General features: G+C 50.8%; 8 protein-coding genes across 8 annotated transcripts; 4 read left to right on the top strand and 4 right to left on the bottom strand.

Annotated features, from left to right (window-relative positions):
• Positions 1-1,383: 1,383 nt before the first annotated feature.
• On the top strand, positions 1,384-2,463 carry BCR37DRAFT_377045 (uncharacterized protein; the record flags this gene model as incomplete). The annotated part of the gene is made up of 1 exon (XM_040868723.1): positions 1,384-2,463. A coding segment is annotated over exon 1 (730 nt), but the record flags the coding sequence as incomplete, so codon positions are not given.
• A 380-nt stretch (positions 2,464-2,843) lies between these two features.
• BCR37DRAFT_385856 (uncharacterized protein) lies at positions 2,844-3,716 on the top strand (the record flags this gene model as incomplete). Its single annotated transcript, XM_040870393.1, has 1 exon — positions 2,844-3,716. One exon carries the CDS (start codon positions 2,844-2,846, stop codon positions 3,714-3,716), a length of 873 nt encoding a protein of 290 aa, XP_040727604.1.
• A 495-nt stretch (positions 3,717-4,211) lies between these two features.
• BCR37DRAFT_377043 (uncharacterized protein) lies at positions 4,212-4,731 on the bottom strand. Its single transcript, XM_040868722.1, has one exon. The coding sequence runs from the start codon at positions 4,713-4,715 to the stop codon at positions 4,530-4,532; it is 186 nt and encodes a 61-aa protein (XP_040727603.1). The 5' UTR covers positions 4,716-4,731; the 3' UTR covers positions 4,212-4,529.
• A 707-nt stretch (positions 4,732-5,438) lies between these two features.
• Positions 5,439-6,758, top strand: BCR37DRAFT_377041 (uncharacterized protein; the record flags this gene model as incomplete). Its single annotated transcript, XM_040868721.1, has 2 exons — positions 5,439-5,938; positions 6,230-6,758. Exons 1-2 carry the CDS (start codon positions 5,782-5,784, stop codon positions 6,754-6,756), a joined length of 684 nt encoding a protein of 227 aa, XP_040727602.1. The 5' UTR covers positions 5,439-5,781.
• A 356-nt stretch (positions 6,759-7,114) lies between these two features.
• On the bottom strand, positions 7,115-8,593 carry BCR37DRAFT_364953 (cyclic nucleotide-binding-like protein; the record flags this gene model as incomplete). The annotated part of the gene is made up of 2 exons (XM_040868259.1): positions 8,253-8,593; positions 7,115-8,030 (listed from the first exon to the last, which is right to left on the bottom strand). The coding sequence occupies exons 1-2, from the start codon at positions 8,483-8,485 to the stop codon at positions 7,115-7,117; spliced, it is 1,149 nt and encodes a 382-aa protein (XP_040727601.1). The 5' UTR covers positions 8,486-8,593.
• Positions 8,594-8,714: 121 nt separating this feature from the next.
• On the bottom strand, positions 8,715-9,188 carry BCR37DRAFT_343644 (putative D-tyrosyl-tRNA deacylase; the record flags this gene model as incomplete). The annotated part of the gene is made up of 2 exons (XM_040867520.1): positions 8,715-8,749; positions 8,789-9,188. 2 exons carry the CDS (start codon positions 9,186-9,188, stop codon positions 8,715-8,717), a joined length of 435 nt encoding a protein of 144 aa, XP_040727600.1.
• Positions 9,189-9,327: 139 nt separating this feature from the next.
• On the bottom strand, positions 9,328-10,545 carry BCR37DRAFT_401999 (cyclophilin-like domain-containing protein; the record flags this gene model as incomplete). The annotated part of the gene is made up of 4 exons (XM_040871879.1): positions 9,328-10,092; positions 10,136-10,220; positions 10,264-10,479; positions 10,529-10,545. 4 exons carry the CDS (start codon positions 10,543-10,545, stop codon positions 9,328-9,330), a joined length of 1,083 nt encoding a protein of 360 aa, XP_040727599.1.
• Positions 10,546-10,756: 211 nt separating this feature from the next.
• Positions 10,757-12,872, top strand: BCR37DRAFT_377038 (P-loop containing nucleoside triphosphate hydrolase protein). The gene has a single exon (XM_040868720.1). The coding sequence runs from the start codon at positions 10,770-10,772 to the stop codon at positions 12,534-12,536; it is 1,767 nt and encodes a 588-aa protein (XP_040727598.1). The 5' UTR covers positions 10,757-10,769; the 3' UTR covers positions 12,537-12,872.
• The last annotated feature ends 118 nt before the right edge of the window (positions 12,873-12,990 follow it).

Genomic DNA, 12,990 nt, shown 5'->3' with positions numbered 1-12,990 from the left:
GCTGCAAATGATTTGAAATTTCACCAGGGCTTGCTGGCCACAGATGTGTACATCAATATGCTACATGGCTGTTGCTTCCAATCAAGCGACACAGTCCCAGTGGACCTTCTTTCTACGAGCTACCACAAACAAGACACGCTTATGAGTCATCGACATCTGCAGTATCGCCATCATCCAGTATGACTCACGAGCAATTCGTCACCAAATACTGCTTGTAATATGACTCAAGACCAGACCCAGGCCCACGAAAAACATAAGTAGGACCCGATTTCCCGTCTTATGCTCCTCACACCTCTTCCCTTTCCTACAACTCCGAGAGTCCCTTCATTTGAATACCCTCACCGATTCAAGGTACATCCCTCAAAAGATGTCTTGTTTCAAAGTAATTCCCTGTTCGCCTCAAGCCGCTGAAGGTTCTCCTTCTTCGGTGCGACGCAACAGTCCTCATGTCGCGCACGATGTTACTCACAGTCGTCAGTCGTCCTCACTCCTTACTGCAAGCGAGACAGAGACACTTTCAGCTGAAGAGAACTCGCTGTTGTCGAGCATTTGGAACCCTATCGCAGCTTGCTGCACCCTTGGAAATGAGGAAAACACTCTCGTCTCAGTAGGTCTATGCGGACCGTTTGTTTTGCTGGAGGATGACTCATTTCGGTACATATGCCGTGTGTTGAGTCACCTACTAATGTTCAGATCTCGCGCTGGTGTTGCTTCCCCTTGGGTAGACTCAGCAGAAGACGAGGACGGCGACGGCGACGATGAAGCGTTTGATTTGCCATGGTTGAGAACGACCAGTGGTTTGCATGTGTGCGTCAAGGTTGACGGCTCATTTGTTGGCTATGTATCGAGTGCGTGTCGCGAGCTGGCGAATCAAGAAGCTGCAGATCTCCTGTGGGACGACATGATGGCTTTCTGCAACTTCCAAAACGGTCAACAATCCGGCGAACCATTGCAGTCTGCTGTGCGAATTGTAGATCAACAGCCAGAGCAAGACCACGAAATGTCCTTCACCGATGAGTTTGAGCATGACCTTGATGAATATCTACTCGAATTCGCTCAGTGCAAAGCTGAGTTTGATGCATGGCAAGCTTCGAGAAGGCGTATCACAGATGTCACATCAACAGATGAAGCTATCATTCTTTCATCTACAGAAATGGAGGTCGCTGAACAAATGGTATCTGGCCTCGTCGTATCGGAGCCTATTACTGCTCTTCAGGGATCGCAAGATGAGGCCCCTCAGGCAATACTTGTGCCATCATCCTGGGCAGAGATGATCGACGAGTCGGATGAGGATGAAGACTTTGATATTCCTTGGGAGTCGAAGACCTCGTCCATGAAGACCGAGATTGCCACTTCTCTCAACGCTATCGAGCCCTTTGTTCACCCTTCTCTGTCCAGCCCAGTCGAGCTGCACTCCGGCACAAATCGATCTGATGCAAGTGAAGAAGAGCGCAAAGAAGTCGTTGGTGAAGATGCCCCAGTCGACGACTCTCCTGCAGCATACCTGTGCACTGCGCGAGTGGCAATCATTGAAGAGCTGGCTGCATACAAGGATGAAGTGCATGATGCTAAGATTTGGGCGATTCGCCACTCACAAGAGAAAATTGAGGCAAGAACGGAAGCGCCTCCTGTGCGTCGTCAACGTGTAGCCTTGCATGGCAAGGCATACTGGACCCATGATGGCAATCCAGTTGCGTCTCCTTTCGCCACAATTGCGCTTACAAGCATGTTCACGGGGAAAGCACCTGTGCAGCCAGCATGCGCGATAGACATTGTTGACAGCGCAGGTGCCACTGCCGCAGGATCTCTTCCAGCTCAACATCAAATGCCCACTCCTTCTGTCGCATGGGCCGATATGTCTGACGACGATGAAGACTTCGATATGCCCAACTGGCTTAAAGACTCGCTTGAAGCGCAGGCCGCCCAGGCCCAAGCTCAAGCTAAAGAGATTGCTGCGCTGGAGGATCCGGCCAGTATTGGTGTTGTGCACGTTGATGAGCCACAAAGGCAATGTACTGTCGGTCGCCTCCATGGATCGCTCTATTGGACAGCGATTTCGTGCGACAATCGAGACAGTTCGCTGCATTACGAGTCCATGTCTGAGGTGGACGAGGCGCAGACGGAGAATGATGCTTGGCATGACGATAAGACCATGGAGGCCATTGACGATGAAACTGCAAAGCTTTTTGGGCTGCCTTGCTACGATGTCCAGCAGGGTATTGATGAAGATGCTTGGCAAGACAAGAGCCGACGTCCAGTAGATGCAGCCAGGTGCAGTCCTTTCACTACCCACGGTACGACTGCAAGCCTTTCTTATGATCATACCTCCCTTTTCGGCCGCTCTCCTTCAGGCATTCGTGCACGTTCACTTGAGAGGCCTGCTGATTGCGTTGCAGGTTCAATTTTGTCCTTGATAGACAGGAGCATTTGGCATAGCGAGATGTATAGAAGCGTAGATTAATGAATGCATGGCGTATGGATGTTCCTTGCTCTCTTTGTCAGCAGGTGCACAGCTGAGCGTGAAAGGCAACAGGGTGGTAGCCGAAAACATCGTAGTTTCATAAACTAAAGCTTGACAACAGAAATGCTTCGAAAGACAAGAAGCTAGGCCTTCTTAGCCATTTTAGCTGTACAATGCCTGCAGGTCGTGTCGTAGCCTCAGACTTGAGCTTCACAGGTGGCATGTTCAGCTTATCATGTTCATCATCCTCGTCCATCATGTCTGCCCAAGAAGCGCTACGTCGATGCTCAGCTTGTGGGTTTTCCTCAACCTGCTCACTTCGTGATGCTTCAGTCGGATCGATTTGAGCTTGAGCTTGAGCTTGAGCATCGTCATCTTCGATATGCCCAACTTGCTTAAAGACTCGCTTGAAGCGCAGGCCGCCCAGGCTCAAACTCAAAATGATCCGACCGAAGCATCACGAGGTGAGCAGGTTGAGGAGGACCCGCAAGCTGAGCAGCAGCGTAGCACATCTTGGGCAGATATGATGGACGAGGATGATGCAGATGAAGAGGATGATGAAAACGACAAGCTGAACATGCCAGATTGGCTGCAGCAGACAGTGAGAGCTCATGCCAATTATTTGATCAAGTTGGACGAGCAATGCCTGCTAGAAGCAGACCCTGCGGCCTACTTGGTCGAGGCGCGAAGAGATTTCTTTGCCTATCTCAAACGCCAGGAAGGTGGCGACTTGAGAGCGGAGATTGCTGCGCTGGAGGATCCGGCCAGTATTGGTGTTGCGCACGTTGATGAGCCACAAAGGCAATGTACTGTCGGTCGCCTCCACGGATCGCCTTATTGCACAGCAATTTCGTGCGAGAAGCGAGACAGTTCGCTGCATTACGAGTCCATGTCTGAGGTGGACGTGGTGCAGACGGAGGATGATGCTTGGCATAAAAATAAGACCATGGAGGCCATTGACGATGAAACTGCAAAGCTGTTTGGGCTGCCTTGCTACGATGTCCAGCAGGGTATTGATGAAGATGCTTGGCAACACAAGAGCCGACGTCCAGTAGATGCAGCTAGGTGCAGTCTTTTCACTACCCACGGTACGACTGCGAGCCTTTCTTATGATCATACCTCCTTTTTCGGCCGCTGTTCTTCAGGCATTCGTGCACGTTCACTTGAGAGGCCTGCTGATTGCGTTGCAGGTTCAATCTTGCCCTTGATAGACAGGAGCATTTGGCATAGCGAGATGTATAGAAGCGTAGATTAATGAATGCATGGCGTATGAATGTTTCTTGCTCTCTTGTCAGGTGCACAGCTGAGTATGGAAGACGACAGAAAAGCTTCGAAAGACAAGAAGCTAGCCCTTCTTAGCCATTTTAGATGTACAATGCCTGGCAGGTTGTGTCGTTGTCTGATCATGAAGGTGATGCCATCCGTGTGCCAACTTTCGCCTGCCGCCTTCCTGCTACAACACAACAGCGTGAAAGATTCTTGCTTGGATGTGCCTGGCAGCCCGAGCAGGGACCATCAAAGCTTGCAGATGCTTCAGTTGTTATATCGACTACTTGCTGCTTCAAGGCAGTCATGACATTAAAGACCTTACTATGCTGCAAATGATTTGAAATTTCACCAGGGCTTGCTGGCCACAGATGTGTACATCAATATGCTACATGGCTGTTGCTTCCAATCAAGCGACACAGTCCCAGTGGACCTTCTTTCTACGAGCTACCACAAACAAGACACGCTTATGAGTCATCGACATCTGCAGTATCGCCATCATCCAGTATGACTCACGAGCAATTCGTCACCAAATACTGCTTGTAATATGACTCAAGACCAGACCCAGGCCCACGAAAAACATAAGTAGGACCCGAAATCCTGTCTTATGCTCCTCACACCTCTTCCCTTTCCTACAACTCCGAGAGTCCCTTCATTTGAATACCCTCACCGATTCAAGGTACATCCCTCAAAAGATGTCTTGTTTCAAAGTAATTCCCTGTTCGCCTCAAGCCGCTGAAGGTTCTCCTTCTTCGGTGCGACGCAACAGTCCTCATGTCGCGCACGATGTTACTCACAGTCGTCAGTCGTCCTCACTCCTTACTGCAAGCGAGACAGAGACACTTTCAGCTGAAGAGAACTCGCTGTTGTCGAGCATTTGGAACCCTATCGCAGCTTGCTGCACCCTTGGAAAGGAGGAAAACACTCTCGTCTCAGTAGGTCTATGCGGACCGTTTGTTTTGCTGGAGGATGACTCATTTCGGTACATATGCCGTGTGTTGAGTCACCTACTAATGTTCAGATCTCGCGCTGGTGTTGCTTCCCCTTGGGTAGACTCAGCAGAAGACGAGGACGGCGACGGCGACGATGAAGCGTTTGATTTGCCATGGTTGAGAACGACCAGTGGTTTGCATGTGTGCGTCAAGGTTGACGGCTCATTTGTTGGCTATGTACCGAGTGCGTGTCGTGAGCTGGCGAATCAACAAGCTGCAGATCTCCTGTGGGACGACATGATGGCTTTCTGCAACTTCCAGAACGGTCAACAATCCGGCGAAGCATTGCAGTCTGCTGTGCGAATTGAAGACCAACAGCCAGAGCAAGACCACGAGATGTCCTTCACCGATGAGTTTGAGCATGACCTAGATGAATATCTACTCGAATTCGCTCAGTGCAAAGCTGAGTTTGATGCATGGCAAGCTTCGAGGAGGCGTATCACAGATGTCACATCAGCAGATGAGGCTATCATTCTTTCATCTACAGAAATGGACGTCGCTGAACAAATGGTGTCTGGCCTCGTCGTATCGAAGCCTATTACTGCTCTTCAGGGATCGCAAGATGAGGCCCCTCAGGCAATACTTGTGCCATCATCCTGGGCAGAGATGATCGACGAATCGGATGAGGATGAAGACTTTGATATTCCTTGGGAGTCGAAGACCTCGTCCATGAAGACCGAGATTGCCACTTCTCTCAACGCTATCGAGCCCTTTGTTCACCCTTCTCTGTCCAGCCCAGTCGAGCTGCACTCCGGCACAAATCGATCTGATGCAAGTGAAGAAGAGCGCAAAGAAGTCGTTGGTGAAGATGCCCCAGTCGACGACTCTCCTGCAGCATACCTGTGCACTGCGCGAGTGGCAATCATTGAAGAGCTGGCTGCATACAAGGATGAAGTGCATGATGCTAAGATTTGGGCGATCCGCCACTCACAAGAAAGGGTTGAGGCAAGAGCGGAAGCGCCTCCTGTGCGTCGTCAACGTGTGACCCTGCATGGCAAGGCATACCGGACTCATGATGGCAACCCAGTTGCGTCTCCTTTTGCCACAATTGCGCTTCCAAGCATGTTCGCTGGAAATGCACCTGAGAAGGCCAAGTCTTGGGCAGACATCGATGACGACGACGATGAAGATATTCATATGCCCGACTGGCTCAGAGATTCGCTTGAAGCGCAAGCCGCCCAGGCTCAAACTCAAAACGATTCGAGCGAAGCATCACGAGGTGAGCAGATTGAGGAAAATCCAAAAGCTGAGCAGCGACGCAGCACTTCTTGGGCAGACATGATGGACGAGAATGATGCAATGGACAAAAATGATGCAGATGACGAGAATGATGAGAATGAAAAGCTGATCATGCCAGATTGGCTGCAGCAGACAGTGAGAGCTCGTGACTGTTATTTGAACAAGTTGGACGAGCAATGCCTGCTAGAAGCAGACCCTGCGGCCTACTTGGTCGAGGCGCGAAGAGATTTCATTGCCTATCTCAAACGTCAGGAAGGTGTCGACTTGAGAGCGGAGATTGCTGCGCTGGAGGATCCGGCCAGTATTGGTGTTGCGCACGTTGATGAGCCACAAAGGCGATGTACTGTCGGTCGCCTTCACGGATCGCTCTGTTGGACAGCAATTTCGTGCGAGAAGCGAGACAGTTCGCTGCATTACGAGTCAATATCTGAGGTGGACGAGGTGGACGAGGTGCAGACGGAGGATGATGCTTGGGATGACGATAAGACCATGGAGGCCATTGACGATGAAACTGCAAAGCTTTTTGGGCTGCCTTGCTACGATGCCCAGCAGGGTGTTGATGAAGATGCTTGGCAAGACGACGGCCGACGTCCAGTAGATGCAGCCAGGTGCAGTCCTTTCACTACCCACGGTACGACTGCAAGCCTTTCTTATGATCATACCTCCCTTTTCGGCCGCTCTCCTTCAGGCATTCGTGCACGTTCACTTGAGAGGCCTGCTGATTGCGTTGCAGGTTCAATTTTGCCCTTAATAGACAGGAGCATTTGGCATAGCGAGATGTATAGAAGCGTAGATTAGTGAATGCATGGCATGGCGTATAGATGTTTCTTGCTCTCTTGTCAGGTGCACAGCTGAGCATGGAAGACCTTAGAAAAGCTTCGAAAGGCAAGAAGCTAGGCCTTTCTAGCCGTTTTAGATGTACAATGCCTGCAGATTGTGTCGTTGTCTGATCATGCAGGAGCATTTGGCATAGCGAGATGTATAGAAGCGTAAATTAATGAATGCATGGCGTATGGATGTCTTTGCTCTCTTTGAAAGGTGCATAGCTGGACATGGCAGACAAAAGAATAACTTTGAGGGACAAGAGAGCAAAAATCATTGCATTAACAGCTCGCAGAGTGCAGCGTGAAGAGGGGCTATGGAGTTGAGGTGCTACTTACTGAGTTCGCTCATCACGTTTCATAATGTCAATGACAGGTCCCAAGAGACGCACAAAGGCGCGCTTGCCGAGGGTAGCCACCTTGAGTCGTGTTGCAGCTTGAATGGTGGCATTGCGAGGAGCATCTGTAATGAGTGCCGTCTCTCCAAAGTAATCGCCCTTCCCTAGACGTGCAATGACGCCTTCGCCATCACGAATGACATCGGCTTCTCCGGATTCAATCATGAAGAATTGCTCACCGACGTCGCCTTGCCGAATGACGACGGCACCCTTGTCAAAGACGCAGGTATCGAGTGAATCTGCAATTTTTTGTCGCTCGGGTACCTCGAGTGCTCGTAGAATGTTGACGGTTTCGAGAAAACTCTCATACATCTTGCGCTTCCTGGAGGTGTTTTCCATGAGGATGCGCCTGAAGGTCATGCGATCGAGTGCCCAGACCACACAGTTGGGCGTGTTGGAGACGACGGTCGCTGCACGGGGTGCATTGTACATGAGGGCCAGTTCGCCAAACGAGCCACCGGCTTGAGCACTGGCGACTTTGGTACCGAATCCGCGTCCTTGGGAGTCGTCTGACTGCTGCTCTTGACCACGGACGTAGATGTCGAAAGAACCCGCCTCGACCACGTAGAAAAAGTCTCCTACATCGCCTTGCTTGATGATGACGCTACCGGCAGCTGTGAGTTTCTTCTCCGACATGGCATCCAGGACATCGCGAAGCTGTTCCTCATCTAGATTTTTGAAGAGGAGGTTCTTTGAGATGGCGGCATCGATGCGTTGCAGCTGGCTGGAGCTCTTTGGGATGACGATTTTTTGGTAGGAGTTGTCTGCACTCGGGAGCATGGACTCTGCCGAGACGGATGTACGGCGTGTGGCATTGTAATTCATTGGGTAGCCATTGGCGGTTTGTGTGGTTCTGCCGCGTGCGAGATCATCGAAGTGCGAGGCGGATGTGTCGCTTTGTGGGAAGGAGTAGCCTGGTCCGCCTGCTGCTTGGCCTGAGGGCACGCCTGAGCTCGGTGAGGGTGATCGGTCGCGTGAGTCATGGAGCTGGCCTTGTCCAAAGGGGCTGCTACTCGCGAAGAGGGATGCGCCGTTGCCGCTGACATCTAGGGGGCCGCCTTCGCTGCCACTGGACCTGGTTGCCAGTTGTTGTGGTTGTTGTGAATGTTGCTGCTCGTGCTCTCGATGTTGCTGTTGTTGTTGTTGTTGTTGTTGCTGCTGCTGGAAGTGTGGTTGACGCAGCGATCGCCTTTCCTCGTCGAGCTTTCTGTTGAAGAAGGCTGCGCAGAATTGGAGGACGTCTTCTGGCTGTTGCTGGTTGACTTCGCGGTTGAGCTGGTTGAGGAGGTCTGTGTAGGTTTCGGCCATGTGAGAGCGATGATTGAGCAGTAGTAGTAGTAGTTGTAATAGGAGCAATAGCAGTAGTAAGAGCAGTAGCAGCAATAGTAGAGTAGTAGTAGTTGTAGTAGAGTAGTAGCAGTAGAGCTGAGTAGTTGAGTTGAGTTGAGTCCAGATGCGGAAAGTGGCTGGACATGCACGTGACCAGGGAATACATGATACTTATGTATATAGTGTATATATGTGTATGTATAGTATACTACCTACTCCGCGAATCAATTTCTATCGTAACAGCTACCCATCAGCAAGACTCACAAAAAGAAGCAGACTCACGGCCATCATTCTCGATAGACACCACCATCATCCCTCCAAACACACCAGCCTGCACACGCTCTGGGAGACTCGCACGCAGGCCAGACAGCACAGACTCATACAGTACTTCTGCAGGCTCACTCTTCATCGCGAGGTGAAAGTCCAGCTTGTTGCCCTTCAACTTGCCATACAGTGTAAATTGAGAAATGAGCAGAATGGAGCCTGAAGCCTGCTCGATGTTATCGTTCCAGTGCCTAAATAGACGCACCTTGAGCAGCTTGTTGATGATCCAGCGAGCATCCCCCTCCGTGTCATCTGCTGCAATCCCAAGCAACACACAGTAGCCATGGCCAATCCGCCCAACCACCTTCGAGTCGACACTCACGGCAGACTTGAGCACTTTTTGGATGACAGCTCGCATCCTCTCTAGTCTATATAGCAGCTGTCAGTAGTCTTGCCTGGTAAAGCAGAGGCAGCATGTAAGTCCAACAAGCACAATCCATGACTTCTGCCACGACCCTTTCAGATGGAATTGAACCAGCTACGACACAGACAAGTTCCTATGCAAACATCTTGGCATACGCTTGTTTCTGCTTCTGCACCTTCTCAGCAATCGCTTTCTTCATCTTGGCCGTTTCCCGCTTCACCTCACCATCCTCAGGCATCAACTTGCCAGCCTCAGCCAAATCCTCCAAGGCACCTTCCTCATCCTTGCTACCACCCCTGCCCAGCGCGCGTCGGTAGTAAGCCTTGGCACGATCTGCATCAGTCAATTCAGGCGCAGGCGACTCAAGCACAGTCGTGGCAGATTGGACAGCTTCCTTGAAGCGCTTCAACTTCAATTGCAGCAGTGCAGAATTGAGGTTCAGGGACGTCCGCAGCGGTCGAATTTGAGTTTTGATGGTGTGCGCCTCGTCAGAGTTGATGTCAAGCAGATAGCGTAATGCCTTGCTGTACTTCTCCAAACCCTTCTCCAAGTTGCCTTCTTTGAAGTGCTTGTTCCCGAGCGCCTTCAGGTCAGAAGCAATCTTAAACATGGCCTCACCCGATCGATCACCATCGTGGTCATCGGGATAGTCCTCCCAGGGGTCTTCTGCATCCGCCGCGGAAGAAGAGACATTCGACTCGTCTACCACACCGCAATCAATAATTTTGACGGCCGCCAAGGGGAGATCAGCAGGGCCAGTCTTTTGATTCTCAATCTGCCGAACCAAGCCTTTGCCTTTTGTTACTTCACCAAAGACCACATGCTTGCCGTCGAGATGGGATGTTTCCGTGGTGGTGATGAAGAACTGCGATCCGTTTGTGTGTTGACCTGCATTCGCCTGTCGTTAGTATGGTCTCTGCCAAACTGTCATCACGCTTTACCATGCTCAACAAGTACGGCTTTGAGTGCTTCACTTCAAAGTTCTCATCCTCAAATTTAACACCATAGATGCTCTCACCACCCGTTCTGCTCGTTAGCACCACAGACCTGCAGTTTCAGCATATCCTACCCGTCGCCATTCGTGAAATCTCCGCTTTGGATCATAAAATTCCTGATGACTCGATGGAAGGAGGAACCCTTGTAGCACAGCGGCTTCCCCGTCTTGCCAATACCCTTTTCGCCCGTACACAGCGCTCGAAAATTGGCTGTTGTTTTGGGACAAATGTCATCATACAGCTGCATGACAATCTTGCCTGCCGGCTGGTCCCCGATAGAAATGTTGAAGCTGCACTTTGTCAGTTCGGGGGTCTTGTGGTGAGGTGCATTGCACTTACAAGACGTTGCTAGACATGTTGAGAGTGGTCTGGCGATGTACTTTCGAATAGCTGTCCAAGATGAAGTGATGCCTTGTGCTGGCCTCCCTTTGCTCCTGTTGTGGTACGCTTCCAGAGTCTTCTATAGCAGCTCCCTTGGCGTGTGGTCGCGTCTGGGTGGGTGGCCCGTGGGAGAAAGACGGCGAAATGCAGCGAGATAAAAATTGTTTGAGCAGCGACTTCAATATACATCTACCTGCCAATGCCGTCGCTCACAGGACAAGCTGGAGAGCAGAAGAAGCGCAAGAGATCACATGCAAAGGCAGCATCTAGCAAAGGCGATGTTCAACAAGCTGCAGAAATAAGTGAAGCAGCCGCTGAACCGACAGTGTCGAAAAAGGCAAAGACAGAAGTAGACAATGCATCAGCGAGTGAGTCTGAGCCCGAGGACGAGGAGGCAGCGTCAGGCGATGATGCGCAGGATGCAGGTGAGAAGCTTATGGAAACAGCCATTCTGCCATTGCCCCAGGCAAGCGACCCAAAGCTCTTCTCAGAGCTCTCCTTGTCACATGGGACGGCGCAGGCGCTGACAGAGATGGGCTTCACAAAGATGACTGAAGTACAAGCTCGCACCATTCCGCCGCTGATGGCTGGCCGTGATGTGCTTGGTGCAGCAAAGACCGGCTCCGGCAAGACATTGGCCTTCTTGATTCCAGCAATAGAGATGTTGCATGCCCTCAAATTCAAGCCGCGCAATGGTACAGGTGTCATCGTCGTCTCTCCTACTCGCGAGCTGGCTCTTCAGATCTTTGGCGTGGCCAAGGAACTCATGGCGCATCATCATCAGACCTATGGAATTGTTATTGGAGGCGCCAACAGGCGAGCAGAGGCCGAGAAACTCATCAAGGGAGTCAATCTCATCATTGCAACACCGGGCCGGCTGTTGGATCATCTACAAAACACAAAAGGCTTCGTCTTCCGCAACATGAAGGCGCTCGTCATTGATGAAGCCGACAGAATTCTGGAGATTGGGTTTGAGGATGAGATGAAGCAAATCATCAAGATCCTTCCCTCAGAAAACAGACAGTCTATGCTCTTTTCTGCAACACAGACCACCAAGGTGGATGATCTAGCGCGAATCTCTCTTCGACCAGGCCCACTCTACATCAATGTAGACTCCGACAAGGAGTCGAGCACTGTCGAGGGCTTGGAACAAGGCTATATCGTTTGTGATTCAGACAAACGATTTCTCCTCCTCTTTTCCTTCCTCAAACGCAATCTCAAAAAGAAGATCATCGTCTTCTTCAACTCTTGCAATTGCGTCAAATATCACGCCGAGCTACTCAACTACATTGATCTGCCTGTTCTCGATTTGCACGGCAAGCAAAAGCAGCAGAAGCGGACCAACACCTTTTTCGAGTTTTGCAATGCAAAATCAGGGACACTCATCTGCACAGATGTAGCAGCGAGAGGTTTGGATATTCCTGCCGTTGACTGGATCGTTCAGTTTGATCCGCCTGACGATCCACGAGACTACATTCACCGCGTCGGTCGAACAGCACGAGGTACAGGCGCCAAGGGACGATCTCTCATGTTCTTGACACCGTCAGAGCTTGGCTTCTTGCGATACCTCAAAGCCGCGCGTGTCCCGCTCAACGAGTTTGAGGTGCCCGAGAATAAAATTAGCAATGTGCAGAGCCAGCTTGAGAAGCTCGTCTCGAAGAACTACTACCTCAACAAGTCTGCGAAGGATGGCTATCGCAGCTACCTGCAAGCCTATGCTTCTTATTCCCTCAAGTCCATCTTTGACATCAACAAGCTTGACCTCGCCAAGGTAGCCACATCGTTCGGCTTCACCGTACCACCACCAGTCAATATGAACCTCGGCAGCATGAAGGCATCCAAACGGACAGGCAAGGATCGCGTGGGCTATCACTCCAAGAAGGTGGGCAAGGAGCACTATGACAAACAACGCTCTGGCTCTGGCTTTCACAAGAGTGATGCTGGAAAACAGAGTTGGTCAAAGTAGGACATGATTATTTAGCATAGCTTTGAGCAAATGGATTTTTCTGTATGTATGAAGATGTATCGCTTCGTCTATGAGACATGCAGATGTGCTTCAGCAGGACTCTCAAACATCCGGCGAGTCTTGAGTCTAGCATAGTTGTATGAAATACATGATCCTCGTCAGCGACACGGTCATTGTCGATCAGAGGGCGAATACTTGCGAAACACACACATGTCAGTATCCTCCGTACTCTGACTGTCCATACTCAGCCTGCATCTCTTCTCTGTCCTCTTGCTGTTGGTTCAGAGGTTTAATTTAGGTAGCTAGTGTTTTTTTTACATCACCCCGAGAGGTTCCAACCAAATGCCTAGAGTCATCCTTATGAGCAGGAGAAGACGAAGAAGAGACGCTGCAGGCTGGTCTGCTGTCTTGTTAGAGGAGGAACACGGTGGACTGGTGAGTTGTGGTGTCGCTG

The sequence above is a fragment of the Protomyces lactucae-debilis genome (genome assembly GCF_002105105.1).
Source record: "Protomyces lactucae-debilis strain 12-1054 chromosome Unknown BCR37scaffold_3, whole genome shotgun sequence".
Classification (NCBI taxonomy): Eukaryota; Fungi; Ascomycota; class Taphrinomycetes; order Taphrinales; family Protomycetaceae; genus Protomyces; species Protomyces lactucae-debilis.
Note: the sequence above shows the minus strand (reverse complement) of the source record. Positions and strands in the feature narration are given on the sequence as shown.

What these genes read in the sequence shown, in the direction of transcription:
- BCR37DRAFT_377038 (XM_040868720.1), top strand. Translation starts at nt 10,770, where the DNA reads ATGCCGTCGCTCACAGGACAAGCTGGAGAGCAGAAGAAGCGCAAGAGA.
- BCR37DRAFT_377043 (XM_040868722.1), bottom strand. Translation starts at nt 4,715, where the DNA reads ATGTACCGAAATGAGTCATCCTCCAGCAAAACAAACGGTCCGCATAGA.